This window comes from Solanum stenotomum, chromosome 6, assembly GCF_019186545.1.
Source record: "Solanum stenotomum isolate F172 chromosome 6, ASM1918654v1, whole genome shotgun sequence".
Classification (NCBI taxonomy): Eukaryota; Viridiplantae; Streptophyta; class Magnoliopsida; order Solanales; family Solanaceae; genus Solanum; species Solanum stenotomum.
The window spans coordinates 35,972,895-35,994,324 of record NC_064287.1 but is presented as its reverse complement, the minus strand read 5'-3'; the positions used below and the strand labels follow the sequence as shown (position 1 = coordinate 35,994,324).

The window sequence follows — 21,430 nt, the reverse complement described above, 5'->3', positions numbered from 1 at the left end:
TTTTGTACATTTGACATAACTTTAATTTAGGACCACAAGATTCAAGTCTTCTTTATTTTCTTAAATTCTGTGTCAAGTCAAACTAGGCCACCCTTTTTAAATCGGAGGAAGTACATTCAACTTTAAAATGTTTATTTTATCCTTAATGAAATGATTTATAGTTCACAAACACCTATCACAGCCACAAATTTTAAAAATCTTCGTTTGTTAGACGAAAAAGAATCGGGAGTATACACTGCTAGATTAGAAACAAAAATAAATCGTGGATTGAAATGTAAATAATACATATTATTTAACGGCCTTTTGATTCATAATATTTCTCTTTTCCTCTTTATACAGAGAAATGGAAACCGAAAGTGGTAGGTAGGTAGGTAATTTTTAATACTATAACTTACAAATAAATAAACAAAAAAAGCAATGAAACGTAGAAGCAGATAAACTATTAAATGATAATAAAAGAGTAAAATTCATGCAGCACACACCACAAGCACCGGTGTTTGAAGGGGCTGCAAGTTCACTTGTGCTAGTTGCTCGCCAAGTCGCTCCTCATTGTCATTGTTGTTTGCCACCGATACTGGGACTACTCCGGCCGTGTTAATTCCTTGTTCATCGTTGGAATTAATGTCCTCGGAATCAAGAGGATGAATCTGTTCTGAGTTTATTACGAGCTCACACACTTTTTTCTCTAAATCTATTGATGGCTTCGCGTTTCGGTAAATTCCATATAACAACATTTGAATCATTCCCAGAAAGAAACCCAACACATTCGGCAGCTGTATAAAATTCAAATTAAGTTTTATGAGAATTAATTCTTTTAAATATAGTACAAATTAACTCTAGTACTACTATAAATAAATTTTAAAAAATGATTACTGAGATCATTTTCTAGTTTAGTTTGGTTGAATTGTACGATGACGAAATTAATGTGGAACAATAAATGTATGAATGTTAAGAAGTTGGTAAGCAATAAAGGCACATCATGTTCATGTTCGAAATTAGTGGTTCTTTTTGTTGCCTTTGTAAGTAGGTTTTAGTTACCTTGTCTAAATAGCACGCAACCCAAATTGTTCAATGTATCAAAGAATAAATGTAGAGTATATATATAATATTTTTTTATGGTCAAACGATAAGAATTTTGACTAACATTTTACAATGTATTTTTTCATCATATTGATATGTAAAAAATTGCAAATTATAGTATTTATTTTATAGCTTTTTAATAGCTAAATTTTTTATTTAAAATATTGAATTAATGTAATCTAATTTAATTTAAAAATTAGTCAAATTGACTTTCAAAAAACGCAACGTGACAACTAAAAAGGAAGGTACATTTAATTAGGTGCAAGTACTTACTGCAATACACAAGTCCTTTAGAAGGAGTCCATAACCAAACCACATGATAGCACTCAAAGTAAGAAAGAAAGAGAGAGTGAAAGGCATGAATTCCACACTCTTTGTTCGAACCACTTGAAACTGAATTTTAAAAAAAAAAACATAAAAAGTGTTAGAAATTGTAATTAATTAATTTTCGAATTGACATTATTAACGATAGATAATTCATCATGTCATGTTTAATTACCACGATGCTAAGAGGTGCTGCAAAAACACCCACTGCTACGGTTACACAAATCCAACCAACAACTTGTACGCGTAGGACTCCATTCAAAGGGAATAAAGTGATTAAAAATATGAGTGTGTACAATCCTCCGATCAATAATACCAAAAGCCGCACCGTCTGCCTCTGTTTAATTTGCATATTCAAAACATCAATCAATTTATATATGTAACACTTGTTGAAGATAAGGGAATTAAGCTGACAGGTTGAACAACATGGTACAATCAACGTGTACAATTGTTAAACTGTTATAGAGTTGATTGTACCACGTTGTTCAACCTGTTCAACTATAGTAGGTACATCATAATGAAAACTTACCCTAGACTCCTTGGATGCGTAGAGAATGAAAATGGTAATGTAAATGGTCTCAACAATGCAACCAAAGGAGTTGATGGATACAAGAAGAATGGCGTTTTTCTTGATAAATGCATAATACATCCATAACATCGATGAAAATAGTGCTACCACGTAAGGTACTGATTGATAACCCATCGTTGATTTTTCTTTGCAGATTCGTCGGAATGCTGGCCTGAAAAATCAGTACAATTAAAAATTTAGTTTCTGTCTAAGAAAAATACTAAAATTCTCTTTGTTTGAAATAATGAAAGGTGATTAGTTACTTACACTGGAGCTAAGAAGACCAATATGGAGATAACGTTTCCTGTAACATACAACGGAAAAAAAATAAAAGGGTTAGTGCTCTCTTATTCCCTTTGTCCACTTTATATGACTTACTTTCTTTTTTAGTCAGTCTAAAAAAGAATGACATAAGAAAGGTTTGTCATGCAATATATTCATGAGAATATATATGCAATAGACAATGTGAATATGTTGTATTAATTAGCTAAGAATAACTATAGTTTGGTTACAAAAAAAATGCAACAACTTTTTAGGAAAGAATAGAAACAAACATGTGAAGCTTAGCTTACCTAAGACTCCAAACACTAAGAGCCATGGATGGTGGAGGTCAAATAAGGCCATGTCGATTGTGATTAGGTTATTGAATGATACAAATGTATTCAAATTTGGGAAGAAAGGATTTATTTAGGGTCTCTCGAGAAACCTTGCTCTTTCTCTTTCTCACTTAGCTTGTATAAAAGATAGAAAATCCCACAATTTCATGCAAAAGGGGAGAGAGTATTTATAATAGGGGAAAATGTGGTTTGTGTATATAACTCAATTATCATCTACGTTGCATGACAAGTGGAGGGTTAGTAGGTGGCGTACGATAAAATCATTCACCCAAAATAATGGATTTTTTTGCCTCACGTGCTCTAGCTATGCGTGCCAATCATACAAATTAATTACTATACTCAAATTAATATTATTACCATCAACGCGTTAAGCTTATTGTAGTACTATTAGAGAAATTCTTGAACCCCACTTTATTCTATTTTTAGGATTTTCATTCACACCCAAATCAATCGATTATAGCTAGGCTTTTGATTGATCACACTTAATCAATCAATTACGTTTCACTTCCAAACTAATTTAATTAGAATGATTATATAGATTACGTTATGTATTCATTCTATTTTATTCTATATGTACTACGTACTTTTATGTTAGCCGTCGATCTACTTCTTTCATTCAAATTGGAAAAAATTGACAACATTTTACGTACAAGTTCATATTTACAAATAAAAGTTGCTATTGAATCAAAACAAGAAAAGGGGTCTTCTAGATTGTTCTAGTTCAACTATATTATATAATAAATTAAATAGTATTGTCCTACAAATGTTTTGAAGTAGACCCTATAATGTAGGGCTATAATTTTGCGTAGATGAGAGATATTATTATTAACAATTATTGCGTATATACTATACTATACTAGTGTTTTCTCGACTCCTCGTTGCTTATGTCTTTTTGCCCATGAAGTATGAATTGATTTTTTACGTTACAAAAAAAAGCCTTATTTCCTGTAACGCCTTAGCTCTTTATTCCCTTTTTATTTAATTTGTACATAACCAAATACCCCCTATTGCTGTTAGTCTGTTTAATTCTTTAAGGATGAAGAGAGCATGATTTGTCATTTTGTTGTATTAAAGGTGTTTTAAACCCTTTAATTTGGGATTCTTCTTTTCTCCTTTTAGCTAAAATTCCAACGGTTTATGCATGATTATAGGACGAGTCCAAATTCTAAATGACGTAAATAATATGAAAAGCTAGCCACCTTTCATTCCCATTTCCCCTTTTGTTCTGTTGTCTTTATATATAATAATATGATGATTGGAAGTATGGTAGCTAGCTATAGCTAGTTGGCGGCCATACATATGGACACCTGTTTTCCTTTACGTAACCTATTAGAACTATCTTTTTACCAAACAATCATTGAACAACGAAGGATCAAAATATCATAATTTACTTTCCCTTCCACCCATCCATACATTTTATAAAGTTCGAATAACATATACTCTCTCCTTTCATCCCTAACTACTTGTCCAATTATTATTTTTTAATTGTCCCTTTTAACAAATCAAAAAATAATAATTTATTTTTATCTGTTAATTAATTAATTTTGAAACGGGTACAACTTCTTGAAAATATTAAATTTTTAATTCATCCACTTCATATTAATAGAGGTACAATAGTAAATTCATTATGTCAATTATTATTTTCTTAATAGGTGTGTTAATTAAAAAATGGATAAGTAATTAAGGATAGAGGGAGTATAAATAATCAAAGACCCCCTCCCATGAGCGGAGCCACCTTAGGTAAAGGGCGGTCTGGTCATACTCTTAGCCAAACAATTATATGGTGTATATACAAAGTTTAAATGTTACTCCCTCCGTTTCAAAAAGAATGATCTCCTTTCCTTTTTAGTCTATTTAAGAAAGAATGACCTTTTTTTTTAGTAACATAGTAATTTCAGCTTTCCACGTGGCATGTTTAAAGCCACAAGATTAAAGAACAATTTTATACATTTGACATAACTTTAATTTAGAACCACAAGATTCAAAAATCTTCTTTATTTTCTTAAACTCTGTGTCACGTCAAACTAGCTATTATGAATATATATATATATATATATATATATATATATATAAATTTTACATACCCTTTATCAAATTTTGGACTTCACCACTGCCACTCCACCTAATCTAAAATCAAAAAATAAAAATAAAATACTCTATCTACGTACGTCCCCACGAGGAATAGTATATTGTCATTTCTATGATTCTATATATAATACTAGATATGTGCGCCCATACTAGATATATGTGCGCCCGTGCCAGCACGGGCCCAACATATATTATTTATTTTGTTGTAATTTATGTGATATAGATGAAATTTGGAGAGTCACTCAATTTTTTAATATATATTTTCTTTAAAACTTAAGTTTTTAATTGTTGTAACTTATAAAATTGACATAATTTTGAAATAATATGTTATTTTCTCTATCCCAATTTATGTGACACAGATCAAATTTGAAGAGTTTATTTGTGGTACTTTTAATTTTTTAAATTCAATGACATATGTTTTTTTTACTAATAATATTAATGATCTAATATTAACATTAGAAATAAAAAAAATGATTTACAGATAAAAGATAGAGAAATAAAATAATTAAACGTATTACTTATTAAGTAGTACTTATTTGGGTTTTATATATATATATATATACCTATGTAAATAAGGTTTTCTTAAATAATAATAATAACAATACTATTTTTAACTATATAAAACAAAATATTTTTTTATAAGATAGAAGATGGAATAACTAAAATATGAATACGAAATATATTTACGTAATAAAGCATATTTCTTTTTAATTAAAACTCAATTAGATAAATGATGAAACATACGTTTTAATTAATGGAAATACATAAATAAAAAAAGAAAGAGAATTGAACTGGTCCCACCGAAAAGCTAAAAGCCTAAATTGACTCAATTAAAAATAGAAATTGAAAAGTGATGTTGTCTAGGTTCGATCTTGACACTTATGCATGAAATGTCATGCTGCAACCAGCTGGTCAAAGCAAGCAGGACAACCTTAAGCTGGTTTAGTGGGAATATCTGCGGGACTAAAAAACGTCTTCCATAAGTTTGTTAAATGATGTTTCTAATGATCCTTTTCAATTTATGTGGCATTTGATTGATTGAATCCTAAATTTTGAAAAGAATAAAATCTATATTGCTTTCTCGATTCCAATTTATATAAATGACTCACTCTTTTTTTTAAGTCGTTTTAATTAAAAAGGACATATTTTTATATTTAGAAACAATTTAATAAAATATCAAATTTATCGTTGATGAATTAATTTACAGTCACAAAGGTATCAAGCTATCATTTTTCTTGTTGTTAAACTAAATGACAAGTTAAACTACATCACATAAATTAAAATAAAAGAGTGTTAAAGTTATGATTTTAAACATTTCATGAAAATTAATTTCTGCTTTTGACACTTTCTATAGCGTTTAAACTGACTTTCTTTTATTTGTAAATTGTTCTTCCATATAATGTACGCCCAATATTTACCGAACCCAAAAGAAGGGGTCATTTTCTAGTTGAAGTCCCAATTCATCATATAATAGTTAGATGGGAAACATATCAGGTACTTCAAATTTAGACCAAGATCATGTTGTGTGATGCGTTTTTAATAAATTAAGAGTAATTTCTTGAATAGTTACGTATTTTTGGAAAATTACCTAATAACAATAAAATAAAATTAAAGAATACAATAGAAACTTGTTTAATATCTCTATAAGCAACATTTTTTACGTATTCAACTGAAGTATTTATCCCGTTCATGAAAATTTTGAAGCTGCAGAGGTGAATAACTTTGCATGTTGTTTTTCTACTTGCACTAGTCCGATACATATTTTTTTGAGAATCTAGATACTTCAATTTTATAGTAGAAATGGTAAAATTCTAATTGTGCTTCAGGAAGTTTCAATGAAGATATATGGGTCAGAATAAGGTATTATAAAATATGGGAGGATTTAAAGAATTTTAAAAAATTATTTATTTATTTTTTTAAAAAAGTGACATGATATCCATTAGGAGAGAGAATAATGTTTTTATTGTGTTAAGTATATATTTTGAGGAAAATAGAAATAATTAAGTGATATTGTCATTTTAAAAGAAACAAAAATATATTATTAAAAAATTTTAACAACATGGACGATTATCCAGAAAGTATGATACATCAAAATCAAATGAGTTCATTTAATCAAATATGAAGCATCAAAATCAAATGCACTTCCACCACTTCTTTCAAATAATCATAATTAAAACCTACTATGGCTCATTTTGAGCCTAGTTCTTTCTTTGATATTTAAATTTATTAGCAAGAAGAGGGGGATGAAATAACTATTGAAAATATGGATGACGATAGATGGCATTTGTCAATGTCAACTAAATAATTGAGGTTTTGATGATAAGTTTTTAATTTTGCCCTGCATGATTGGGAATGTAACTCAATCCATGCAAACTAAGCAAAATTGATATAGTCGCAGCCAAAATTCAATCATATCAATACCTATGGTTGTTGATACTTCTCTTGTTGTATGTGGTGATCTATTAAATTTGTGGACCCTTAAATAATCTAATGCACTCAAATGTTTTTAATTAACAAGTGGCTTCTTTTGCCATGGCTGACCTGGCATTCATTTCATCCTCAAAAAATTCAAAATATTATTATAGTATATACGTTCTTATTTTTCCCATGAAAATACCAAATTATAATAAATGATGCATACGTGGATGCACGTTTTAAAATTAATTATTTGACTTGATTGCTCTTCCCACGAATAGACGGCAAAAAGTTGAGCAATGAGGAGACAATAATGAGGATTTCGAGAGAACTTGGAATAATCACGTAAACTTTAATTTGTTAGCCCTAAGTTTACAATAAAAATCCCTCACAAGTACGGCTTTATATAGTAACATTTATTCTCGAACTTGTTATTTATTATAACAATAACTGGACGCTATGATATGGGTCTAATCTATCATTTAGTACTCTAGGAGTAGTTTTGTGGGACTTTATAAGACGAGTTGAATTTTAATTAGGTTGTTGAAGGCTACTCTACTATATACCATAACTCATGCATAAATAAAGAGTAATATACACCCTTGAAGAGATATCTAAAATTTTTTACAAACTCATATTGGAATATTCACAGAGAGATCGAGATGTGGACAAATCTTCTTGACAACCCAAGAAGATAAAATCCTTTCATGGAGATCAAATAAATCTCAAGGAGATCCAAATCATCTTAGTTTAAGAAATACATCACTAACAGTGCTTGAATCAATGAGAAACCTCAAGAAAGAAAAACTAAGGGATAAACAAATTTGTACTCATAATCTTGATAAATTAAATTATTTTTTTGTTTATTTTGTGATTGCAACATATTTTCAGCACTTCAAATTTATTGCAAACAAATTTATGCACACCTAATGGGATCAATTTGTCATTATATATATATATATATATATATATATATATATATATATATATATATATATATATAATAAAAATANTTTTATATGTCAATACTTATTTACGTTTTCTCTTTGATTTAAATCTCAACAACGGACGCTCTTGGTCGAAAGTTCCATCAGTTGGAATACTGGATAGAACCTTTATTGCCCACTTGTGGACAGGAAACAGTAATCTTTGCTCAATGAGCCTTTGACTTTACTAATAGATTGATAAAATTTAAAATATACAAAGTTACAAACTTACAATTAGTTGTCTCTAATAAACTGTAAATTCTAAATATTTTGAATCATTTTTTTCAATTCATCTGTTTTATTATTAACAGTAATTGACTCATAACTTTCATAATCAACTAACTTGTAATTTGGACTTGCTTGTGCTTAAGGATCTCCAATAATTGACACTTCTACTTCTTCTTCGACGATATTCAACACTTTATGGGTGTTCGCCCAAGTAGGCCTAGGCCAAGAGAAGACACCTTCCCACCTTCCATAGCACCTATTATACCCCACCAGAAGGTAAGTCAACCCGTAACCCAGAACATCAAGTAATGAGCGTAAGGGTAGAAACTAGCGAAAACAATAATCTAAACAAAGGACAACAAGGTGGAAGCAAACCAAAATAAATATATATAGAAATCTCTTCCAGAACCCGGAAGTCACTAGTACAGAGTTGTGTAATAAGGAATACATGTCCCAAAAGTGGACCACATCAAAGCGTGTCTCGAAAAGCAACAAGACTAGCTAAAACAAAAGAAGGAGACAGAATAAACCCAAAATGTCAAGTTCTCACCCTCGTCTCCGAACCATAGCTGCAAAAGAGGGTAGGAACTAATCACGGCTGGTAACTGGTACCAGGACCTGCATCACGAAATAGATGCAGAGTGTAGCATGAGTACCAAAACAATAGGTACTCAGTAGGCATCAAATGTTGACTGAGCAAATAAAAACAATAAGAAAGGATAGAATCTAGACACAAAGAGGTCAAAGAAGATATGGAAATAAAACACACGCGCATACCATAAATAAACTAAGTATAGCTAAACTAAACATAACTGGACCACATAAGCCCAGAAGGTACACTCGTGTGCAAAGTTAAATAAAACCTGAACGAACCCCTATAAGTCCGACAGGTACACATAATAGCTAAGTCTACTAAGAAAGAAGAAAACCGGGCTCCCAGCCCAAGGTAACTAAGATAACCTATCAGACTCCACCCAGCCAGTAGTGCAATCCCAACCTAACTAGAAAGAGTGACCCCAGGGGGCACCCAACTAGACAGTCCACTCCCAGCCTAGCTAGAAAGAGGGACCCGGGGGTGAGGTTGATATCGTGAGTTGTCCTACCATGCAGTCAGCTCCCAGCCCAGCTAGAAAAAGTGACCCGGGGACACCCAGCCAACACCACACTCCCAGCCCGGCTAGAAAGAGAGGCTCGAGGGTGATTGTCGAAATCACCGAGTCCACCCAGCCAACAATACGCTCCCAGCCCAGCTAGAAAGAACGACCCTGGGGTGAAGGTATCTCCAATAGGATCCAATTCAGCAACAACCACCGTGGAACGCCGTCCACTCTAAGAAATCACGAAAAAGGCTCCAAGCTTATACTATCTCAATCACACTCCTTTAGCGATGCACCGAACCTCTGAGATGCGTTAGAATCACAAAATTAGAGGGAAAAGATACGAAAGTGCAACAAGTAGCGATAGCGCGTAATCTAAGGCTCAAACTATCAGACTCAAGTCTGCTACTCTAGTCTACAAGAAGCTAAGTCATCTGAACGACGTCGGCAGAAAGTCAAGGCTATCCAACCCACACGGGTCATAACTCTAAGGCAACGCTAGCTAACCTAGAACAAGGACATCATGATTACAGTTGACGATGAACAAGGCATACAACACATATCATACAAGCATACAATATCATTTAGCACATAAGCATGCAATTCTACTAACTCGGCTAATTTGGTACTACGCCCGAAATATGGTCAATCGATCCTAACATAAAGTATCTAATCAAAGTAAGTAAGAAACTGGTACTCACCTCCAATTCACTCCAATCCACATGATTTTACACAATTAAGTTCAATCTAATAGAAAGGAAGTCGTAGCCTACCTTTCACTAAAAGAAAAACAACTACTAAGGACGGGGAAAGTAGTCCCTAAAAGTCTAAATTTGGTCCCTAAAAGATAATCACGACCAGAAAAAGGTGGTTGCCACTCATCCCTATAGGATCCTTCTCTAAAGGTCAATAGGGACGAGGTTCTAACACTGGTCCTTAGATGGTTTGGCGACTGGAAAAATACTGATCCCAAAATCCCTTTCTGAGACCACTTCACCGGCCCCTAACCATAGATAGTAAATAGTTTTAAATAGTCCTAAAAACTATTTAGGACCGATAATCTGGTCCTTAAAAGATATTTATAGACCATAAAATGCAGGTCACTAAATAGTGTATGAACATTTCCTACAAATTTTTGAATTTATATATAATCCCAATAACATAAACAAAATTATCAATAATTTCATGCTTGCATATTATAAAGGCATACAAAAAGTGTATAACATCCCACTGATAGTTCATGTAAATCATAAATAATTTATACAGTCACTTGGCAAAAAATGATATGATTTCCCTAAATGACTTCCTAGTAAAACAAAACCAATTTTTCATCTTGTATCAAGTCTTCAAAACTTGCAGCTTGACTTTGTAACTTCTAATCTTCAAGTCCTGCAAAAAGTATAAGAAGGGTGCCTTTAAGAAAGTATCAAATACTAATAAATATCAAATAGCATCTGAGGAAAACAAAAATAATTGCACACATAAAGTTTGAAGATGATAACACACATAAAGTTTGAAGATGATAACATAACTGGAGAGAACCTAAATATTGTACATGTTGTCCCTCTCTTTCAATAACATATAATTCTCATGTGTAGTTTGTTCCATCACATTTTCAAATGCAGACTCATATTTAATACGCATTTTTTTAAAATACAGATTCATTATGTTTGTCCTAAATGTCCTAATAAAACATAACCAATTTCTCTTTATAGAGTTTCAATAACTACGCCTTCAATTTGCACTAATGGAAAAAAGATAAGATCCAAATGAAAACAGCAAATAACTTAGAATGAAAAGAACAAGTTAGCATAGATCTTCACTTAAACAAAAACCCCTTACAAGCCATATTTCTATCTGAAAAACTTCAAAATTCTAGGCCATATTTATATCTAAATTAGCAAACTTGCATCCAAGACATACAAAGTTAACTTTATAAATACATTTAACAATGCTCTTAATACTCATATTCCAATAATCCTCTTGAGGTGCAGTTGTATTGATACAATTGATTAATTTTTACACAAAATTACCTCATAAGAAAGAGTATGCACAACATGAGTATAAATGTTCATTGGCTAAACTAATTTTTAACTTCATTGCAGCAAAATGAATGTCTATCTTAGATTGTAAGCTTTTCTTTTAAACTATAAGCACAATCACCCTCACATTTGATCAATGAAGACAACTAAACAATACCACATGTCCAAGTATAATCAAGTGTGAACATCCACAGGTTGATTACATAAAAAATCCAATTTGAAAGAGAAAAATAACCAATGAATGTAGAGGTATTTGTCCAATATCAATGAAATGAACAAATATTTTAGAGTTCTCAGAAATAATAGCCACTCTTACTTCAAGAACATCACTGTTTAATTTCCCATAGGATTCTTCAGAAACCTTCGGCCAAAATTTAGTCCATCTGGTCCGCGGGTGTTCGTACATACACTCTACATGTGCTTCACTAATTTCTCCCTCTCTAAAAAGAAAGAACATAAAAGGTATAAACACTTAAAAAATAATCAAGAAGACTACGAGATCTTGATGTTTGTGATTCAATGAAAGCTGCGAATTTCAACTAACTAATCTTATTAGTTAACCTAGAATATAGGAACAAACACAAATCATGTACTATTATAAGGGTTATTAAACCTTAAAAAGACGCAATAAAGTTTAGCAATCATATTAGTAGGGCTTCAACTGGCTTAAGAACTTAAAATGGAGTTTTATCATTGAAAAAGAAAAGATGCAATAGAATATGAAAAGTGATTATGGGCATTGTTTTCTCTTGATAAACAATAACTTTCCATTCATATTATGTCAATATTACAAGAATCTCAATATGAAAATAACTTTAGTAACGACTAGAACACCTTAGTCATCCAGCATAGAAATTAGTCGACCAGAGGATATAGAAAATACAACTATCCATTCACAAATAAAAAGAGAAGTCAAAATATCATCTCAAAGATGAAAAAATAGAGAAACTGTGACAACACAATCAATGAGGATATATAAGCAACGACTTAAACACAAAGCAAAATCTTACAACTTTTATCCTGTTAATAATCAATATGTATATACGAGTTGTCACAAAGTCTGTTGGCATCACATTTCTTTTTAATACATTTGGATAGGAAAATTCGCTACAACTATCATTGTAGGATGCATCATGACACATATAGTTGATAGTTAATCTGGACAAAGTTGTCTATGCGAATAGTTGTTTTTGAAAAAACAAAACAGCTGCCACCAATGATATTTATGTACTCCTAATGAAAGTATAACCCACCAAATTTGGTAGATATTTTGTGCTGCGAAAATAGTAAAACAAACAAAGAATAATCTTGAAAAGAGGCTTACCTGATTAGAAGCATTATCAAGAAACGTTCTGCCAAGGCCATGAACACAACAAAATAATAATATTAAGTCAATACTCCGATAATAGAATTTGCACTACATGTTATCCTCTTACAATAAAAGATTATAAATATGAAAAAGTTAACTAGCAACTGCACATATCCCAAATACCCTTTTTCAAAGTTGTGTTTGAGTGAAGGAACATGGAATGAATGTGCAAAAACTGAAGCATTCTATAATGCCACAAATATGATGAAAACAACCTTAGATACAAAACACATACTTTAATTATAGCTAAATAATGAATATATAAGGCTATTTCTAGAATTCCATTCTAGTTAGAGCTTTCAATACAAAAAATATGGTGCATTTCATCTCTCTCGACCACTTTCGTTGAGAGGGAGGATATAATTCAGCTCAAACAAAGTAAGAGGACTAAAAAGGACGCTCGGACTATAGGAAGAGGGAGGAAAGTGTAAGGAAAATAATTGATTATTTTCTAGAGAGATTAATTTGTACAAGCTTGATAATTTATCTCCTTTTTTTATTTTATGAAATACAAAGAAACGACTATGTATACAACATTCAAATGTCCTACAGTAACTTCAAATTTAATTAAATAGAGGGCCACTTTATCTGAAAAGTGTCAAAATCAATTATATCAAGTCCTAATTTGTGATATAATCCACAATCTAGCAATGAACAGAAGGAAATTTTCTTAAACAACCTCATAGTACTACAAAATCCATAGCTTTGAACACTATGAAAATACAAATATTATTATGAATCAAAAGATAAGTTAACTTTTGTCTAGACTAAAAACTCTATTCATGGCTTCAAAGCTTTTCATTTTGAGAGAATTTGTTCTAAATCTCAAGGAAAACATCAACATGTTAGAAAAATACATAGGAACTTCAGATTTTTTAAAAGTTTAATTTCTTGGAGGTTTGTTAGTCTTGGTTTCTCCATCATCTCTTTACATGAAAATATCCCTAATACCTCCTAGTTTTTATTCCATTTCTACATAATCAACAACTCAAAGATTTAAGGAACCCACTTCGAAATCTGAATTTATGGCAAAATAAAAGTATATTTGTTAAAAGAGAAGTTACCTAGGAACTCCGATAGCATCAGCGGAAGTAGTACATCGACCACCGACCACCAACCATCTTGACAAAGAATTTTTGCAGCTAAAGCAATATACCGACCAAAATCATCCTAGAATCGCAAATTGATTTTGGAGATAACTATGATGTATAAGTTATGGAATTAGGGCTTTTTTGAAGATTAATTATTTACAAATATGTACGACTTTATCCCTATTTTGGTGGTCTTAATTTGCTAGGTAACCTAGAGAATTCATTATAGAGATTTAATGAGGCCTTAGTTCTTTTGAGAGATAGTGGAAAAATAGAGAACCGTACACGATTAAATATATATTTTTTATTTTAGGTGATTTTAACTTTTTTTTGGAGGAAGAAAATAAATTGGTGGCTATTTCCCCCTTTAATATAGGAATAGAGACCAGATTTTAATTATTTTAGGGACTAGATCTTATTTCTTCGTTAATTAAACATAAAAAATCGAGAACTATAGACGAGAAAAATATCTCGTCCCTATAAGTATACTTTTAGGGACCATATTTCTAACCCGTCGCTAAATGGTGGTCTTTATTAAGGCTTTTTCTTGTAGTGTTTAGGTCGACTGCGCGCGTTTCAAATCACTTCGCCGGAGCTTTTCCTTTTCGAACGGCCTTTGAACGATGTCACGCTATCAAATATAGGATCACAACTTTGGTACTGTCGTTTAGACACCAAAATCACAACAAACGGAGACGAGTCAATTTGAGGTCGAAACGGGAATCATGGGACCCTCGCATAACTTTTTTGATTTGACTCCACCAAAAACCCAAATCAGTACCCCGAACGTGTGTTCTAAAATGGAACACAATTCGAAGCACAAAACACAGCAAAATCCAACAGGCAAAAAAAAACCACACTTTAACCAACAAGCTCTAATTCAAAACATCTAAATCTACTAGGCTGGTACTGGTGCTTGTGCTCAAGCCAGCATAGGAGGTCGACCCCTATCCTATGCCGCACCGCCGCACTTATGATCCATCTTACGAAAAGAATGAAATAAGAGAGATTTCAAGGAATAGATAATAGACATGGTACATGAGATGATACAAAATAGAGAAATTTTCTTAAGACATCCTATAACCTCCTAAAGATAAAAGATGAATGTCATCGTGTCTATCCATAGAACTCTACTAAGTGCTAGTCCTATACAAGTGAGACTAGTGAACTTAGGACTCTGATACCAACTTAAAAAGAAAACATGCAACAGGTAAAACTTAGAATTTACAAGAATTGAAAGTGCCCAACTCTCATTTAACATTCTACGTCAAAGCCTTGATAATTTCCAACACGAGGGACTTCGAATCACTCAAAATCGAGCTAAAATGAACAAGATATGACCAAATCAAGAAAATCAAAAATAAAAACTCAAAAAAGGGCAAAACAATCTGGTTTGATGCTATTTTTAACTTGAACAACGCGCACCCAACAACTTCCAATTACTCTACAGTAAAGCCACCAAAAAAATAAAGCTTTCACACTTTGAATCACCTTTTGTGGTAAAAAAAATGAGAGAGATATGAGCTTTTAAAATTTTTAAAAAGTGTTGCTTTTTCTGTTATAAATAAGCCTATTTCAGCATTTTTTTCAAAAACACAAAAACTCCGACGGGATTTTCTGAACTCGTTGGAAAACCCGTACACGCAAACGAGATATACAACCATACCAAATTTGATATTCCAAACTCGATAGAGCAGTCCAAATTTCCAAGGAACTGATAATAGACATGATGCACGATATGATACAAAATAAAGAAATTTTCTTAAGACACCCTATAGCCTCCTAAAGATAAAACATTGATGTCATCGCGTCTATTCGTAGGACTCTACTAGGTGCTAGCTTTGTACAAGTTAGATCGGTGAACCTAGGGCTCTAATACCAACTTAAAGAGAAAGCATGCAGTAGGTAAAATTCATAATTTACAGGAGTTGAAAGGTGCCCACACTTCTTGAACATTCCATGACGTAGCCTCGATAATTTCCGACACGTGAGACTTAGAATCACTTAAAACTGAGGTAAAATGAGTAGCATATGACCAAACCAAGAAGGCCAAAAATAAAAACTTGATAAAGGGGAAAATAGTCTCGTTTAATGCTATTTTTACCTCAAATGACATGCACCCAATAATTTCCAATTACTCTACATCAAATCGACCAAAAAAATGAAGCTTTCGCACTTCGAATCGCTTTTTTAGCCGAGAAATGGGAGAGATATGGCCTTTTAAAGTTTTCAAAAAGTGCTGATTTTTCTGCTATAAATAAATCAGATTTCAACATTTTTTTCAAAAACTTAAAAAAACTTCGATGAGGTGTTCCGAACTTGTTCAAAACCCGTGCACGCAAATGAGATATGCAACCATATCAAATTCGATATTCTGGACTCAATGAAACAATCGAAATTTCCATGGAACTAATAATAGACATGATGCACCATATGATACAAAATAATGAAATTTCCTTAAGACATCCTATAGCCTCCTAAAGATAAAACACGAACGTCATCGCATTTATCCGTAGAACTCTACTAGGTGCTTAGATCTGTACAAGTGAGACCGATGAAGATAGAGCCCTAATATCAACTTAAAAAGAAAGCATGCAATAGGTAAAACCTAGAATTTACTAGAATCAAAGTGTGTCTAACACTCCGTGAACACTCCACGACGTAGGTTCGTTCCTAATACGTGGGATATTGAATCAGTCAAAATCGAGCTAGAATGAAAAAGATATGACTAAATCAAGAAGACCAAAAACAATAATTTGAAAAAAGACAAAAAGTCTGATTTAAGCCACCAAAAAAATGAAGCTTCCGCACTTTGAATCACATTTTTTGGCCAAGAAATGAGAGAGATATGAGCTTTTAACGTTTTCAAAAAGTGCTAATTTTCTACTATAAATAAGCCAAATTTCTGCATTTTTTTTAAACATAAAAACTCCGATGGGGTGTTTCGAACTCGTTTGGAACTTTGTGCACACAAACGAGATATACAGCCATACCAAATTCTATATTCCAGACTCGATGAAGCAGTCGAAAGTTCCAAGGAACTTATAATAGACATGATGCACAATATGATACAAAATATTAAGATACCCTATAGCCTCTTAAAGATAAAACATAGACGTCATCGCATAAATACGTAGGACTCTACTAGGTGCTAGTTCTGTAAATGTGAAATCGGTAAACCTAGGGTTCTAATAACAACTTAAAAAGAAAATATGCAGTAGGTAAAACTCGGAATTTACAGGAACCAAAGGCTGCCCAACACGTCTTGAACACTCCACGACGTAGTCTCGATAATTTCTGACACGAAGAACTTCGAATCACTCAAAACCGAGCCAAAATGAGCAAGATATGATCAAACCAAGAAGTCCAAAAACAAAACTCGAAAGAGTGCTGATTTTTCTGCTATAAATAAACAAAGTTTCAACATTTTTTTTCGGAAACTTAAAAACTCCGAGGGGTGTTTCGAACTCATTGGAAACTCCGTGCATGCAAACAAAATATGCAACAATACCAAGAAACTGATAATATACATGATGCATTATATGATACAAAATAGAGAAATTTCCTTAAGACTTCCCATAACCTCCTAAAGATAAAACACAGAAGTCATCGCGTTTATCCGTAGGACACTACTAAGTTATAGTTGTGAACCTAGGGCTCTGATACCAACTTAAAAAGAAAGCTTGCAGCAGGTAAAACATAGAATTTACAAGAATCGAAGGGTGCCCAGCACTCCTTGAACACTCCACGACATAGCCTTGATAATTCTCGATACGTGAGACTTAGAATCACTCAAAATAAAGCTAAAATGTGTAAGATATAACCAAATCAAGAAGGCAAAAAACAAAAACTCGATAAAGGGCAAAACAATCTAGTTTAATGCTAATTTCAACTTGAACGATGTGCACCCGAAAACTTCCTATTACTCTACAGCAAACCATTAAAAATGAAGCTTCCGCATTTCGTATCGCTTTTTTAGACCAAGAAGTGAGAGATATATGAGCTTTTAAAGTTTTCAAAAGGTGCTGATTTTACTACTATAAATAAACCAGATTTCAGCATTTTTTTAAAAAACTTTTAAGGGGTGTTCTGAACTCATTCGGAAGCCCGAGCACACAAACGAGATCTGCACATATACAAAATTTGATATTTCGGACTCAATGTAACACAGGAAATTTTGAAAGAGCTAATAATAGATATGATGCACGATATGATACAAAATAAAAAAAAAATCTTAAGACACCCTATAGTCTCCTAAAGATAAAACACGGACGTTATCGCATCGATCTGTAGAACTATACTAGGTGCTAACTATGTACAAGTGAGACCGGTGAACCTAAGGCTCTGTTACAAACTTAAAAAAAAAGTATGCAGTAGGTAAAATTCAGAATTTACTAGAATCTAAAGGTACCCAACACTCCTTGAACACTTCATGACGTACCATCGATAATCCCGACACGTGGGAATTCGAAACACTCCAAACCATGCTAAAATGAGTAGGATATGACCAATTCGAGGAGGTCAAACAAAAAAACTCGAAAAAGGGCAAAACAATCTAGTTTAATTCTCTTTTTACCTCAAATGACGCGCACCCGACAACTTCCAACTGCTCTACAGCAAAACCACCAAAAAAAATAAAGCTTCCACACTTCGAATCACCTTTTTTGGCCAACAAATTAGAGAGACATGAGCTTTTAAAGTTTTCAAAAAGTGCTGATTTTTCTGTTTTAAATAAACCTGATTTCAGCATTTTTTAAAACTTAAAAACTCCTACGGAGAGTTCTGAAACCGTGCACGCAAATGAGATATGCAACCATACCAAATTCGATATTCCGGACTCAATGAAACAGTCAAAATTTCTAAGGAACTGATAATATACATGATGCACGAAATGATACAAAATAGAAAAAATTATTTAAGACACCCTATAACCTCTTAAAGATAAAACACGAACGACATCGCGTATATATGTAAGAGTCTACTAGGTGCTAGTTCAATACAAGTGAGACAGGTGAACCTAGGGCTCTGATAACAATTTATAAAGAAAACATGCAATAGGTAAAACTCATAATTTACAAGAATCGAAGGGTGCCCAGCATGTCTTGAACACTCCATGATGTAGCCTCGATAATTTTTGATACGAGGGACTTTGAATCACTCAAAATTGAGTAAAAATATGACCAAATCAAGAAGGCAAAAAATAGAAACTTGAAAAAGGGAAAAATAGTCTTCTTTAATGTTATTTTTACCTCGAATGATGTGCACTTGATTACTTTGAATTACTTACAACAAAGCCACCATAAAAGTAAAGCTTCAATACTTCGAATTACCTTTTTTGGCCAAGAAATAAGAGAAATATAAGCTTCAAAAGTTTTCAAAAAGTGCTGATTTTTCTGCAATAAATAAACCAGGTTTCAATATTTTTTTCAAAAACTTAAAACCTTCAATGGGGTGTTCCGAACTCGTTCGAAATCTCGTGCACGCAAACGAGATATGCAATCATACCAAATTTGATAATCCAACTCAATGGAGCAGTCAAAATTTTCAAGGATAAGATAATTGACATGATGCACGATATAATACAAAATAGAGATTTCCTTAAAACTCCTTATAGCCTCATAAAGATAAGAACACGTATGTCATCGCGTCTATCCGTAGGACTTTACTAAATGTTAGTTCTGTACAAGTGAGATCCATGAACCTATGTCTCTGAAACCAACTTAAAAAGAAAGTATGCAACAAGTAAACCTTAGAATTTACAAGAATCAAAGGGTGTACAATACTCCTTGAACACTCCACGACGTAGCCTCAATAATTTCCAATATGTGAGACTTCGAATCACTCAAAACTGAGCTAAATTGAGCAAGATATGACTAAATTAAGAAGGCAAAAAAAAAAACTCAAAAAAGGTAAAACAATCTAGTTTAATGCTTTTTTTTACTTGAAACGACGTGCATCCAACAACTTCCAATTACTCTACAGCAAAGCCACTAAAAAATGAATATTCCACACTTCGAATCGCCTTTTTTGGCCAAGAAATGAGAGAGATATGAGATTTTAAAGTTTTCAAAAAGTGTTGATTTTTCTGCTACAAATACACTAGATTTCAACATCTTTTTCAAAAACTTAAAAACTCCGATGGGGTGTTCCGAACTCATTCGAAACCCCGTACACAAAATCAAGATCTGCAATCATACCAAATTTGATATTTCAAATTCAATGGAGCAGTCGAAATTTCCAAACAACTAATAATAGACATGATGCACGATATGATACAAAATAAAGAGATTTCTTTAAGACGCTCTATAGTCTCCTAAAGATAAAACACGAACATCATTGCGTCGATCCGTAGAACTCTACTAGGTGCTAGCTTTGTACAACTGAGACCGGTGAACCTAGGACTCTGATACCAACTTAAAAAGAAAGCATACAATAGGTAAAACACAGAATTTACAAGAATTTAAAGATGTCCAACACTCTTTGAACACTCTACGACATAGTCTCGATAATTTTACGACACATGAGACTTCGAATCACTCAAAACCTAGCTAAAATGAGCAAGATATGACTAATTTAAGAAGGCAAAACCAAAAAGTCAAAAATGGACAAAACAATCTGGTTTAATGCTATTTTTTTTCAAACGACGTGCACCCAACAACTTTCAATCACTCTATAGCAAAGCCACTAAAAAATTAAGCTTCCGCACTCCGATTGGCCTTTTTTGGCCAAGAAATGAGAGAGATATGAGCTTTTAAAGTTTTCAAAAGGTGTTGATTTTTCTGCTATAAATAAACCAGATTTCAACATTTTTTCAAAAACTTAAAAACTCCGAGGGGGTGTTTCAAACTCATTCGGAGCCTTGTGCACAAAAACGAGATCTACAATCATACCAAATTCGATAATTTGGACTCAATGGATCAGTCGAAATTTCCAAAGAACTAATAATAGACATGATGCACGATATGATATAAAATAAAGAAATTTCCTTAAGACATCCTATAGCCTCCTAAAGATAAAACACGAACGTCATTGCGTCGATCCGTAGAACTCTACTAGGTTCTAGCTCTGTACAACTGAGACCGGTGAACCTAAGATTTTGATACCAACTTAAAAAGAATGCATGCAGTAGGTAAAACTCAAAATTTACTAGAATCTAAAGGTGATCAACACTCCTTGAACACCCCATGATGTAGTCTTGATAATTTTTCAACACGTGAGACTTTAAATCACTCAAAATTGAGCTAAAATGAGCAAGATATGACCAATTTAAGAAGGCCAAAAACAAAGGTGAAATGACCTGGGAGACCTCTGTATTTGACTCCGTTTGGCACATGGACCCTTCTACTCACGACTTTGCCAACTGAACCCTCGAACCCACTGAAACACAATATTTTAAACCCATCTGACTATTAACCAAGTCTATGTGGTAACTTAATAGCTGAGCTGGAACAAACATGTGCTTTCATGCGTTAAAGGAGCGTAGATATAAAATTTTAGAGTAAAATCAATTATAAGAAAAATAAAA

General features: G+C 32.6%; 1 protein-coding gene across 1 annotated transcript; it reads right to left on the bottom strand.

The window, feature by feature from the left end:
- Window positions 1–243: 243 nt before the first annotated feature.
- LOC125869081 (bidirectional sugar transporter N3-like) lies at window positions 244–2,765 on the bottom strand. Its single transcript, XM_049549644.1, has 6 exons — window positions 2,545–2,765; window positions 2,240–2,276; window positions 1,934–2,144; window positions 1,580–1,741; window positions 1,354–1,473; window positions 244–773 (listed from the first exon to the last, which is right to left on the bottom strand). The coding sequence occupies exons 1-6, from the start codon at window positions 2,594–2,596 to the stop codon at window positions 468–470; spliced, it is 888 nt and encodes a 295-aa protein (XP_049405601.1). The 5' UTR covers window positions 2,597–2,765; the 3' UTR covers window positions 244–467.
- Window positions 2,766–21,430: the final 18,665 nt, after the last annotated feature.